The sequence below is a fragment of the Onychostoma macrolepis genome, chromosome 11 (genome assembly GCF_012432095.1).
Source record: "Onychostoma macrolepis isolate SWU-2019 chromosome 11, ASM1243209v1, whole genome shotgun sequence".
In the NCBI taxonomy this organism is placed as follows: Eukaryota; Metazoa; Chordata; class Actinopteri; order Cypriniformes; family Cyprinidae; genus Onychostoma; species Onychostoma macrolepis.
This window is the reverse complement of record NC_081165.1, coordinates 26,238,132-26,252,611: the sequence shown is the minus strand read 5'-3', so window position 1 is coordinate 26,252,611 and position 14,480 is coordinate 26,238,132. Positions and strand designations below refer to the sequence as shown.

Genomic DNA, 14,480 nt, shown 5'->3' with positions numbered 1-14,480 from the left:
AAAAACTTATATACTTGTAAACTCTATATATATATATATATATATATATATATATATATATAAAGATTAAAAACATGCAACAAAATGACAATAAATAAAAAAAATTAAGATCAAATATAAAAATAAAGTCTGATTCAAAATATTAACAAAAACTGCAATATTATATCAGTAAATCTAAATGTGCACTGCTTTTACGCACAATATTCTTTTCAACTGTGATTGCAGTGATTCCCACATTGTTCATCAGATTTTAATGATTGCTTTTATTTTTTCATGGCCCAAAGGCCTCAATTACATTTTGTGCGTGATTCACTGAGCCCCAGGCAGTTATTGATTTTTGATTGGATTTTGGTGATGTTGCGCAAGCAGCAGACTGTCTGAGACGAGAAATGAGCACAGGCACCGTAGGGGTCTCGCGGGTCTCATCCGCCTCCATCTGCTCCATTTCTACAGCATTAGTCTGGGTGTCACCAAATCCAGACAGCTTTTATTACATTGACATCTAGGTATATGCCAGCCAAGTGCACCAACTTGACAGTTCACCTGCATTCTCTTCATTTAGTTAAAAGGCTCCATAGCGTACCGGTATTGAACTGCCATCCCGGGTTCAGAGCCAAGCGGTCGTGTAGTTAGTAATCTGATGCTCGGCACGGTTGGTGTTTATTATATTCATGAAGAGGGATATTGATGGTCTTGTTGACGGAGGGGATTTCCTACCACCATATGAATGCTATGTTTGACTGTGCATGTATCACCGGCTATAAAAATCGTTTAACGGAAGGCATCCGTGAAGCAGATGGCTCTCGCGCCGAATGCTTCCCTGCGGCCTTCGTTGCTGGCAGGACCTGTTAAACAAACTCACGTGGAAACAAGGTGTGTGCTGTGGGCATCTGTGCCGTTTTTGGGGCTTTAAAAGATTTTTACGGCTCTCCTTGTTTAACGCGGAAGTGCTCGCTGAATAAAGCTGACGCTTAATGCGAGCACGAGGAAATGGCAGAGAGCTCCATAAACACTGGCAGGGATGAGGGACCACACACCTTGAGTCTCAGCTGCTGGCGGACAGGGTCTCTAAATCCACCCTGTGGCTAGACGCATTAATGACTAAACTTTATTTCTTTACTCTAACCCCTCTCTGTTAGGGATGGCTCAGGGATTGTTGACTGCTTGTTTAATAATTGAGTAGTCCGTTAGTCGGATCAGCTAGTGAGCTGTCTCCCCAGAAAAATATTTAAATGGCTCTGTATTATTATTTTGGAAATGTATTCATATTTATTATAATATTTTATTATATAGTATATTAATAAAAGCACATTTATAATATGTATTAAAATATTATGTATAAAATGTATAAATGAACTTACGTATACACATACATAATTTAATGCATATAATTTACATATTCAATTTTGCAATGTTTTGTTGTTTTATGTATTAAATCATACATTGAAATTTGATTGAATACAAAATTTAATACACAGCACACTTATTCATTTTTGCAATATTTTAGTTATTTTATATTTATGTATTATATTCGTATGATGTGTGTATTTACTGTTCGTATTATAAATATTAATATACTTATATAATAATATTAATATATATATATAGTAATATATAGATATACTTTAATATATACATAGAATATTATACAATGTATACAATTTAAAATGTATTTATTATTGATTCACACGTATAAAATATTATAAATTAATTTATTTGGATAATTTAATACATATAGGCCTGGTTTCACAGACAGGGTTTAGACTAAGCCAGGATTAGGCCATAGTTCAATTAGGACATTTAAGCAATTTTCATTCACATGCCTTAGAAAAAACATTACTGGTGTGCATCTTGAGACAAAACAAAGGCACTGATATTTTTAAAGATCAGACTGTGCAAGTTTCTTTCAGTTGAAACGGATCAGAATTACGTTTTAGTCTGGGACTAGACTTAAGCCTTGTCTGAGAAACTGGGGGATAATACACTTATCGTTTAAAATGTTACTTTTTATTTTTTTTAATTAATAATTAAATAAGTTAACACATTTTTTTAAATAAATTATTATTTAAATTATTAATTTAACACGTGTGTGTGTGTGTGTGTATACATATACATATGTATATTAGTGCTGTCAATCGATGAAAAAAATTTATCACGTTAATCAGAGTCATGGGCTGTGATTTAATAACGATTAATTGCAAATTTAAAATACTAGGATTTACCTGTAAATGTGTTGAAATAAAGAAATGCATGATAAACTAGTTTAAGGAAACAGAACCTTTCACACCTCCGTCAGATACGAGACATAATCCTTATTATTCTTTTATCATTATTCTTTTGTTTTTATTCAGCCATTATCAGCCTTTATACTGGCAATAAAAAGTTTACCAAACCACATCACTTCAATCCCAGTATACATTTACCCAACTATTATCAATAGTATTTCTAAATAATTACACACACACACACACACACACACACACACATGTATATGTAAATAATGTAGAAAAATTAATATGTAAAAAGGGAAGTATGTATATGGAAATATTTAATATATATTTTTTCCTAGCCCACATTATTTATTCAGATGAATTCATTTTTGTCACAAGTTGATGTTGCTAGTCCTGTAGAAATTATTTACTTGTTTTATATGAATTATTTGCAGTAGCACAAGCCTACTGTCTAGGGATGCACCGATACCACTTTTTCCAGTACTCGCCCGATACCGATACTTTTATTTTTTGTACTTGTCGATACCGAGTACCGATACCGATATTTTCATTGCATTTGTACATTTTTTAAATATTGGGTACAGAAACCAACAGAGTATGTATAAGGTTAGTTGGTTAACTTAATTTATCAAATAGATAGTCAAACCAAAATTTATTCAGACACCTTCAACATTTCTCACATTATCACAGTTTATTCGCTATAGTTTATGGTAGTAAAATATGACAAGAACTCAAGAGTTAAACTGTGTCAGAACAAATTCAGCTCGATAATATCAGATAAATTTGATAGAAAGGTATGTGATGAATTACAATCAACCAAAATTATTCAGACAGCTGTTAGTATGACAATATTTACATTTATGCATTTAGCAGACGCTTTTATCCAAAGCGACTTACATTGCATTCAAGTTACAGTTTTTTTTTACATTTTATCAGCTCTTGCTTTCCCTGGGAATCGAACCCATGATCTTGGCGTTGCTAGCGCCATGCTCTACTATTTGAGCTACATATTTACACAACTATCAATACTTTGTCAGGCAACCCTTAGCCTTAATGACAGCCTGTAGTCTCCTGGGCATGCTGTCAACCAGGTTCATGCAAACCTGAACTTCAGTTTTTTTTCCAGACTCGGTCTGAATAATTTTTGGTCCCAAATTTGTATCAGTTTTATTGGTAGTCCACTGTATGAAGAATTTTTGGATATAATATGTCACAGTTTACTTTATTTTGCTATCCTCACTTACATAAATGAACTATAGTGTCCTGCACCCACTAGTAAAAAATATCAAAAATTATATTTAGTCTCTGAATAATTTTTGGTTTGACTGTATATCCTTTGGTTATTTTCACACTTAATTATGCACATTAAAATGTATTTTACAAGTTTTTGTTACTCTCACTGTTCATTTTTTTTTTTTTTGCTCTATGGTACATCATCTTTAATTCAGTTGCATTAGAGCTGCTAAAATCACGTGTTTTGCTGTAATAATGCAGGGAACCACTCGTTATAAATCTCCTAACTGTGATATTTTCAGAAATAGAAGTCGCGTTTTTCTTTGCTTTTCTTTCTAATGCAGAAACACTCATGAAGCAAGCAAAACATGCACAACGCGCGCACGTATTTGTACTGGTGCAGAATGAGAGGGACAGTACAGCCTAGCGCATTTCACACAGGCTGCTAGTTTCACTTTCGCCAGAAAGTCGTGTTTGCTTAAGGTTGAAAATAAATTATTTATTTTATAGTGAATGCCCCTATAAATTGTCTTATATTTACGATTCAGTTTTAATCCAAGTGATGCATGCTATGTGAGCGAACATCAACAAAGATCACAGAAGTGTGCGCGCGCTCTCTCTCCCTCCCTCCCTCCCTCCCTACCATTAAGTAACTTGTGCATTGTTTTGCTTACTTGTTTTTGACATATCCGGCCGAACTACAAACATTCCAGTGATGTCTGTGAGAAGTATATTCACTCGACAAGCTCGCGCATCTGCGCCGGCGCGCACTCAATCCACTCAGCGCTTTGCTTTTCAGTTCGCGCACATCAGCTATAAAGGCATTAATACTGAATGTTTAACATTATTCATTGCATACATCTGCTTCGTAGACGTCCTTAATCTCTAATAACTCCATTCTGCTGCATGTTGTCCTGTTTCTTTGTCGGAATATGACACTTATCACATGCTGTGAGGTATCGGCGCTTGGTATCGGGGCATTTTAACGAGTACGAGTACATGAGCTCAGTATCGGGCCCGATATCGGTATCGGTGCATCCCTACTACTGTCCGATCTCTCTTCACTCCGCTCCCAATTTTCTCATCCGCTTGGCCTGTTCAGCAAACATCAGTTGTGTCCCGTGACGGCGTTGGAGCTCCTTGGCCGAGCTCTCGACCCAGTCGCATGTTCACATCCAGCTTGTGGATGTATTTATAGAAGCCACACGCGTCTAGTTGTTGAGCTCTTGCCTCTGGAGCCCAGCCAGGCCAGTGGAGATGCGTGTTTGGGGTTAGCAGCATGTGTCTGCGCGCTCTTCTGTTTATTAGAAGATGCATTCGAGGGATTGCTGTACGTGTTTGCGGTCAGGGCTTTTACTTGCCATTTGAGGTCAAAAAGGCAGCCTTGAGAAATTGTTCCTCTGAAAGCGTTACGTCCCACTAGCCTGCTGAAATTCTTTCCAGCTAGTCGACAAAAGACATCTGCTTAAGAAATCTCCCCTCCTTTTAGAGTTTCTCAGCAAAATGCCTTCAGTCTTTCCACTTGATGCTGTCTGTTTAGCCTCTTTTAGATAGATCTGCGTTGTTGCTCTGTGAGTAGGAATGGATAGATTTATTGAAGGACGGGAAACGAGAGAGATGCGATCGTCATTGAGGGCTGGGCCGCTGCTGATTGTTTTTAGTTTCCATCTGGAGGGCGAGAAAGTCAAGCACTGGATGGAGATGTCCCGTTTCCTCCACTGGGTGAACTTGATTTCTTTCCCACTGTAATTGATCACAGATTGCAGCATAGCACCACAAACAGAACTGGGACATTGTTTCCACTTTACTCATAGGAAATGTAATGGATTTCCAGTGTGCCAATCACACTTTATTGGTTCCATTGTGGGTTGTTTAATTTCTGCAAATGCTATTCTGTAATGTCTTCTTTAACTGTGATCTTGATGTGGAAGCTGATTTATTATGCTAAATCTTTGATGAGCCAGTGGTGAACCTTAGCACTTTTTCATAACTGAACTGCTCTTCTTAGCCATGTGTTAGACATTAGATATGTTCTGACTTTCACGAAAGTGCAGTCCAGTTGAGGCTGTGTATTTTATTATGTGACTGATTTGATTTATTAATGACTGAATATGTGGTGCTATGGATCTGGATGAGTCACTTGTTAGTTTTTTTTTTTAGGAATGGATAAACGAACTGTGGTTGATAGTTTTGTTTGCTCTGCCAGTGCCAATAATTGAAAAATGTCACATTAATTGGTTTAATCAGTTGTTTTAAAATGCTTCTCGATCCATTTCAGAGTGTTTGCTTTGGCCTTTGTTGATATCTGCAAGTTTTCATGAATTATCAGTGAGCCCATGACTGCCATATTGGAACAACCACCTCAAACAATGGTGTGTGTGTGTGTGTGGCTGCAGGCTTGGAGCAGGAGAGTTACTGTGACTCATCTCTGTCTTACATAAACACACACTCACAAGACACTGAGCCTGAAGCCCCTCAGTGCTCTATGCTGAATGTTCTGAACTTCAAATTAAAGAAATAGAAATAGGATTATGCCTAGTTATTTTTAAGTCGGCTATATACATCCATCCGTCCGTCCGATATTTATAATGAATGCCTTCCACCTGTTTCTTAGACCTAGAGAATGAATGTAAACGGAACTTGTTTGTTCACAAATAAACTCCACACTTTATTAATTTAGCGACCCGTGAAATCTATTTTATTTTTCCTTAAATTGTGTTTTCCATTGTTTTTGTTTTTTTCTGGATTTTGTTTTATTTCAGATTTATCATAAAAATTGCTGTCTTGTGAAAATAATCAAGCCTAAACAATTTTAAAAGATTGATTATTATATTTTCATTTGATTACACTTTAAAAATTTAAATCATTAATTTACAACAAAACCAAAAATTAGTTTGTCAAAGATGCTGAAGAACTGTATAAATGTGTGTGTGTGTGTGTGTGTGTATATATATATGTGTATATATATATGTGTGTGTATATATATATATATAATTTTTTTTTTTATGGATTATTGTGAAGATCTTTGAGTTTCTGTATGTATTTGACTGTAGCTTTTCTCAAATTAAACGGTTTAAAGCTACTGAAGTGACTTTCGGAGCAGCCCTGAAGTTTTTGTGTTCATGTCTTATTGCGATGCAGATTCTGAAACACCATAAGCATTACTTGTGTTTGCACTAGACATGCAGAACATGCAGACTTATTAGTCACATATGCACTAGCTGACTGTCATCACATTTATTTCTGCTGTGTGATGTGCATTATAGGTGGTTAGATTAATCCATGCCGAGTAAAAATATCTTGAGCTTATTTCTTACAAATTTGCATATTATGCACAGTATGTATAGTAAATATACTAAACAAATATTAGTATGGTAGTATACTATTCCAAACATAACCTCTGTCTGTGTTCCATGTGATATGCCACATTTACAAACAATTTTTGTGGGTCACCATTATGAACATCCCTTGAGCGCTAACTTCCCCCATGTCTGCTGGAATGCTCTCCAACCCGTCGGCTTTGTTTCTTTGCACGAGTTACTGAGCCGATGCCATGGGGGCAGACGGCCAGAGGATCAGGTTCTGCTACTATTGTCCCGCCTGAGTTTCACTGCGTATGAAATTTTGAAAGCTCTTCAGATGGGTTTGGAGCTCAGAGGGACTTTGGAGTGTTTTATTTCAGAAGAGTCTGGAACGATCACATGACGAGCTCTTGAACTTTGACCGCTGTTAGAGGCGTGGATGGTGTCAGACTGTGTGGAGCGGAGAGAACTGCACTGTTTTGATTAAACATAAGTGACGAGGATCCAGCCATGTTATCGAGCTGCTAAAGAGAGCATGACCGCATGTGCTTCTGCTAAGCGCCTGAAAGAAAAATCTCAAGACCACAGACATTGAAATGAAGACCTGCTGATGGATGTCGCACTATAAAGTCTGCTTTTCCTACGCTTCAGGTAACAAGACTTTTCCAAAAAGAGGGATCGGCAGGCTTTTAAAGTAATGACGCAGTAAAAGTGGGAAAAAATGCTTGAAATGTGAATTGTATCCAGCAGGAAGTTTTTATATGGGTGAGGCCTGAACTATCTTTACTCATCATTTCTCTCTACGTGTCTTACAATTCACTCATCTGGATAACAGTCATTTAATATAGGTTTGAGGCTCGTTATTTAACAATAACTTAAAATCAATAATTTGTGTTTGTTTGACCAAGGCCAGAACAGTAATGGCATGCAGATTTTTAAAACTTTTTTTATGATTTATATTAATGATTTAATAAGTTTTTCTTGTTTTTATTTCTCTCTCTTGTTTTATTTTAATCTTATTTTATAATTGAATTTGACTGTTATTTTGTTCTATTTTTTTGTTTTATTACTTTTATTTTATAATTCTATTTTGTTTGACTTTATTTCATTTGTTTTTATTTTATTGTTACTTTTAATTTGGCAATTTTTTTAAATAATTTTTTTTTATTTTAATTTATTATTATTTTAGTTCATTTTAATTTAATTTAATTTTGTTTTATTTTAGCTCCATGAATGCATTTTCCTTTCCTCTGTTGATGTATTTCCTGTTCCAACAAGAAGTTTATGCAGGACACATTTTTAAAGGGTTTGTCCTTTCAAAAGGGGCTCATCCTTCTCACCATAATCCATAGTCATGGAAAATCTGGCAATACTATGGAAGTTAAAAAATGAGAAACTCATGGAAATTATGTCAAAAAGCATTTTATTGGGCAAAATGTTGTGTAAAGTCTGCAATATTATGTTCAAATGTTTATTTTGCAAAGTTTATGGATTGATTTTTTTGGAAAGTCTTTTTCATGTTTGGTCAGAATCTTTTGTTGGATTAAGGGGCATCATTATGCATGTTTTTGTAGTTTCTCAGGGATTATGGTTCATCAGGTGGTTTGCTCCATTTCTCCAGACTCTATTCGGTTAGACTTATTTCACAAAGTCCCAGTGACAGAGAGCATTTCATATTCTGTATCTGCCTGGTTTCTTTCTAGAGCTCAAAGTCCACAAGAATCACTGCTGACCTTTTGAACTCACAGATTATTTGTGTCATTTAAGTGCAATAAACTGTTTAAGTGCAGCTTTGGCAGCTGGAGAGCTGATGTGGAGTGAGACCGCTTTAATCAGTCAGCTGATATCTGTGTGTGTGTGTGTGTGTGTGTGTGTGTGTGTGTGTGTGTATATATACAGGTGCATCTCAATAAATTAGAATGTCGTGGAAAAGTTCATTCATTTCAGTAATTCAACTCAAATTGTGAAACATGTATTAAATAAATTCAATGCACACAGACTGAAGTAGTTTAAGTCTTTGGTTCTTTTAATTGTGGTGATTTTGGCTCACATTTAACAAAACCCACCAATTCACTATCTCAACAAATTAGAATATTTCATAAGACCAATAAAAAAAAACATTTTTAGTGAATTGTTGGCCTAGATTCTCTAAGGGGTTCAGGTCTGGTGAGTTTGCTGGCCAGTCAAGCAGGCAGGTGCCAAATCCTGCTGGAAAATGAAATCAGCATCTTTAAAAAGCTGGTCAGCAGAAGGAAGCATGAAGTGCTCCAAAATTTCTTGGTAAATGGGTGCAGTGACTTTGGTTTTCAAAACACAATGGACCAACACCAGCAGATGACATTGCACCCCAAATCATCACAGACTGTGGAAACGTAACACTGGACTTGAAGCAACTTGGGCTATGAGCTTCTCCACCCTTCCTCCAGACTCTAGGACCTTGGTTTCCAAATGAAATACAAAACTTGCTCTCATCTGAAAAGAGGACTTTGGACCACTGGGCAACAGTCCAGTTCTTCTCATTAGCCCAGGTAAGACGCCTCTGACGTTGTCTGTGGTTCAGGAGTGGCTTAACAAGAGGAATACGACAACTGTAGCCAAATTCCTTGACACGTCTGTGTGTGGTGGCTCTTGATGCCTTGACCCCAGCCTCAGTCCATTCCTTGTGAAGTTCACCTAAGTTCTTGAATCGATTTTGCTTGACAATCCTCATAAGGCTGCGGTTCTCTCGGTTGGTTGTGCATCTTTTTCTTCCACACTTTTTCCTTCCACTCAACTTTCTGTTAACATGCTTGGATACAGCACTCTGTGAACAGCCAGCTTCTTTGGTAATGAATGTTTGTGGCTTACCCTCCTTGTGAAGGGTGTCAATGATTGTCTTCTGGACAACTGTCAGATCAGCAGTCTTCCCCATGATTGTGTAGCCTAGTGAACCAAACTGAGAGACCATTTTGAAGGCTCAGGAAACCTTTGCAGGTGTTTTGAGTTGATTAGCTGATTGGCATGTCACCATATTCTAATTTGTTGAGATAGTGAATTGGTGGGTTTTTGTTAAATGTGGACCAAAATCATCACAATTCAAAGAACCAAAGACTTAAACTACTTCAGTCTGTGTGCATTGAATTTATTTAATACACGAGTTTCACAATTTGAGTTGAATTACTGAAATAAATGAACTTTTCCACAACATTCTAATTTATTGAGATGCACCTGTATATATCTTAAACTATTATACTTATTTAATATATTGTATAATATAAATATAATTATAATTTAAAATCTCATTTAAAATATTGATGATAACTTCATATTAATGAGACTATTTCATTTAGAATTAAAATTGAAATGAAAATACTAAAAAAACTAATAAAAATTTAAAGACTTTACCTCAAATTAAAATCAAAACAGAAAATATAAAAATTTAAATGAATTCAAAATGTTAATATACACTAATAGATACAAAATAGATTAAAAAAACAAAAACAAATAAAAACAAAAAACACTGTTCACTGTTTGAGTACATCTGTGAGTTTTAAGAGGTTTTAATGTTAAAAGCAAAAAGGTAAATGAAACGACCTGTATCACAAAGCCTCATCTCTCATGTGGTGTGCTAATAGTTTGGAGTTATAAAAGGGCAGTATTGTAAAAGATTAACAGTGCAAAGTTGAATCGCTTGAGTGAGTCTGCTAGCAAATATTTGCTGCTAACTTTGCTCATGAGTAGTGTCAGGAGATCCGTCCCGATCTCTCCATCAACCATTAACAATCTCTCTTTCTCTTCCAGCGTTGTTCCAGCACCACTGCCACTGGCTATTGATAAGGTAAGCGCTCACGACTGCCTTTTTCATGCATGATATATGAGCTTGTTTTTTCCAAATTAAACATTGCTCATGAATGAATGTTTTCCAGTTCATTATGTTCCTGTTTTTTGGATATCAAACAACATGCAGCTTTGCCATGTTGTCTCAAAGCAGCTGTCTTATGAATGCCATTGATTTCCAAGTCCTAGCTTTGAATCGACACCTCGGATTACGTGCTGCTATCTGAGGTTGGCATGCGGCTCTCCGTCAGGCTGTTATATGGTGTATTTGTGAACAATCCTGGAGGTGGTCCAGATGAAGTTAGATAATCCAGTTATCCTCTCATGCCATCCTCTGTGTGGGATGCCTCTGTGGAGCTTTAACAGGGAACAATTGGGTTGTGTGGCGATTCATTCCCAGAACAGAGGTGTCTTTCTTTAGAAGTTTTAAACGTGTACTCATGCTTAATCGTGTTAGTGTTTAAACAGGAATATAATAGCATTGGTCATTCGGTGCTTTTGGTGCATCTAGAGTCAAATGCTTTTACTGACACAGTGTTGATCAGTTCTCAGCAACACCAGACACGCCTGACTCCTAATTCACATACTGTCTGTATTACGTAATTTAGTGCATTACTAAAGTGATTTGTTTAAGGTAAGGTTGTTTGAAGTACATTACCAATTAAAATGTTCAGGCCGGGAAAATGTTCACCAAGGCTGCATTTAATTAAGAAAAAATACATTAAAATTAATTTCAATTAAAAAGAAAGGTGTTGCATCTGGAGGAGGCAGTGATTCGGTGAACTGGCCTTGATATGCTGATATATATATATATATATAATATAATATATTATATATAATATTCAAACTCACCTTGATACTATTAATAATCAGTAGATTATTCCTGATGGCAAAGTTTAATTTTCAGCAGACATTACTCTAGTCTTTTGGAAAAAAAAAAAAAAAATTATTCATTTCAGTCGAACAACAAAAATAGTTTGTTTTCAACTAATATTACTCACACCTTGCGCTATAGAAAACAAGAAGTTGCGACTCTGCTGCAGCCGTTTTTAAATGTAGGAACCTTAAAGTGAAGTAATAATGAGTGAATGTTTAGGCAAGTCTGTATTGAATTCGGCCAGAGGTTTGAACTCTGGCAGATGGATTAGGAAAAACAATTGGCGGATGACATCATTCTGCAGAGTGATGACATCATCTGCATCTGTGATGATGACAAGAACATGCACGTGTTAATCATTACATCTGCGCTCTCAGAGTCTCTGTCTGTTCTAATGAAGGCGGTGTGGATGGACTGGCCTGGCTTCCCCCTTAAACCCCATGAATGCAGATCTGTCAATGTCACGTCTGTTTCCAGATGCATATAGCGCTTCTATATCTGACCGCAGCATCTGACGCTGTCAATATAAAAATACTCCTTCTGCCTTCTCTGCTGTGGGAGCGTCTGCTCATGTGGATTCAATAAATCTATCTAAACTTAAGTCACGATTTCATTATTTGGATCATTGTGGTTACAACTGCTAGGAATGAGGCAATTCAATTTAAGAGCTGCATATGAGGAACAAGGCCCCTATTGACTTAGACTGGAATCATCCAAGGTTATTTGACAGTTTTCTCCTTTTCAGAGGTTTCTTTTGGTGAGACTGAAAACCGCTTTAACTGTGCTGCTTATTCAGATGTATCAAGGACAGCATGTGAAAAGATGCCCAGTAGATTCAAAATGTTTTGAGGCATGCAGATCTGCGATTGTGAGATGGATACACTGTGTGCAGAGATTTCTCTTTTTCACTGTGTTTTTTCTTTGTCGTGCAGGTGTCCGCAAATACACCCAGTATGTATTCTCAGGAACTGTTTCAGCTCTCCCAGTACCTGCAGGTATGGAGCAACACTGACCTCTACTGGCCATCTAAAGACATTAAGAGTCCAAATGCAAAGATTTTGCAAGTTGAGATATTTGTCTATTCAATGAACCGTATAATTGTCTATAGGGATTAATTGTATTACTTAATATTTATTTATGTAGTATATAAATATGACATTATATACTATATATAATATGTGTTATAATATTATATATGCAATATGTATTGTATTTTATAGTGTATATATAGTGATAATTCAGTATGTTACTGTCTCTAATGCTCACAAACGGTGCATTTATTTGATGAAATATACTGGAAAAACTGTCAAATTTTGAAATATTACAATTTAAAATAGCTGTTTTATATTTGAATATATCTTAAAATATTAATTATTCCTGTGACGCAAGGCTGAATTTTCAGCGGCCATTACTTCAGTCTTCAGTGATTCTTCAGAAATCATTCTAATATGCTGATTTGCTCATTTTATTTAATGTATTTAATCATTCATTTTTGGGGGAAAATCTTTTTCAGGATTGAATAATAGAACAGCATTTTTAAAAATAGTATTTTTTTGTAACAATATTATAATCTTTACTGTCACTTTTGCTCAATTTAATACGCCCTTGCTGATTAAAAGTTTACTTTTGTTTAAAAATATATATATTTCGAATAGTATACATATTAGAAATCTGATGATATTGGTGTGTTTGTGTCCTTCAGGAGGCCTTACACAGAGAGCAGATGCTGGAGCAGAAGTTGGCCACTTTACAGAGGCTGCTGGCCAGCACACAGGAAGCATCAGAGAGCAGCTGGCAGGTACATCACACATCGCAATTAAAGAGAGACCATTATTAATTATTCAATACAGATGGCTGTTTATAGGCATGTTTAGTAGTGCTCAGAATATGTTACAATTATGACTGTTTGTTCCACTAGACTTCTGTTTGTCATCATATCAAGGTCTGTTTGTGTGTCTTTCCAGGCTTTAATTGATGAAGACCGGTTACTCTCTAGATTGGAGGTGATGGGGAATCAGTTGCAAGCATATTCAAAAGTAAGGCCCATGTTTGCTTTGAGTATTTGGACGTGTGCTCACAGAATATAGTTCCCATTTCACCAAAGCACATTGTTTCCTCAGAACCAAACAGAAGACGGTATCCGAAAGGAGCTTGTAGCCTTAACAGAGGACAAACACAATTACGAGACGACAGCCAAAGAGTCCCTGAGGCGGGTCCTTCAGGAGAAGATCGAGGTGGTCAGGAAGCTGTCGGAGGTGGAGGTAAAAACACATCAAAATCGTTAATTCATGCCCAAATAAAAGAGCTATTCTAAAGAGCTATATGTTTATATATGCGTGCTGCATTACCTAATTAAATATAACAGTAATATTCTGAAACATTGCTAGAGTTTAAAAAAGCTGTTTTGCTATTTGAATATATTTTGATATCTAATTTATTCCTGTGGTGCAGTGCTGAATTTTCAGCATCATTTCAGCATCTCCAGTCTTCAGTGTCACATGATCCTTCAGAAATCTTTCTAATATGCTGATTTTGCTGCTCAAGAAAAAGCAATATGGAATTAGACTCTATGCATATAGATTTTACCATGGTAAAGGAGGATTTAGATGTAATGCATCATAGCAGTTATATCCATTACATGTTTTCTGTTGTGTTTGTTTCAATTGATTTGTTTTTGTATTGCAGAGGAGTTTGAGTAACACAGAGGATGAGTGCACACACCTGAGAGAGATGAACGAACACACACAGGAGGAGCTCAGAGAACTCGCCAACAAATACAACGGAGCCGTCAATGAAATCAAGGATCTCACCGAAAAGATCAAGGCATGTCTGACGTTCACCCACTGACGCACCCATAATGAAGATGTTTTTGAAAATGTGCTCATCCTCAGGCCATCTAAGATGAGTTTGTTTCTTCATCAGATTTGGAGAAATGTAGCATTCCATCACTTGCTCAGCAATGGATCCTCTGCAGTGAATGGGTGCCGTCAGAATGAGCTGATAAAAACATCACAATAATCC

General features: G+C 36.2%; 1 protein-coding gene across 7 annotated transcripts in view; it reads left to right on the top strand.

Annotated features, from left to right (window-relative positions):
• Positions 1–14,480, top strand: part of slmapa (sarcolemma associated protein a) — a 69,134-nt gene that overhangs the window by 28,156 nt on the left and 26,498 nt on the right. For 6 of the 7 annotated variants that reach the window (XM_058790550.1, XM_058790548.1, XM_058790549.1 and 3 more), the window contains exons 4-9: positions 10,547–10,583; positions 12,392–12,454; positions 13,162–13,257; positions 13,424–13,495; positions 13,580–13,720; positions 14,145–14,282. In XM_058790550.1, the coding sequence (XP_058646533.1) occupies positions 10,547–10,583; positions 12,392–12,454; positions 13,162–13,257; positions 13,424–13,495; positions 13,580–13,720; positions 14,145–14,282 (547 nt within the window). Of the gene's footprint in view, positions 1–7,241; positions 7,418–10,546; positions 10,584–12,391; positions 12,455–13,161; positions 13,258–13,423; positions 13,496–13,579; positions 13,721–14,144; positions 14,283–14,480 lie in introns of those variants that run through there. The other variant, XM_058790552.1, reaches the window with a different exon arrangement.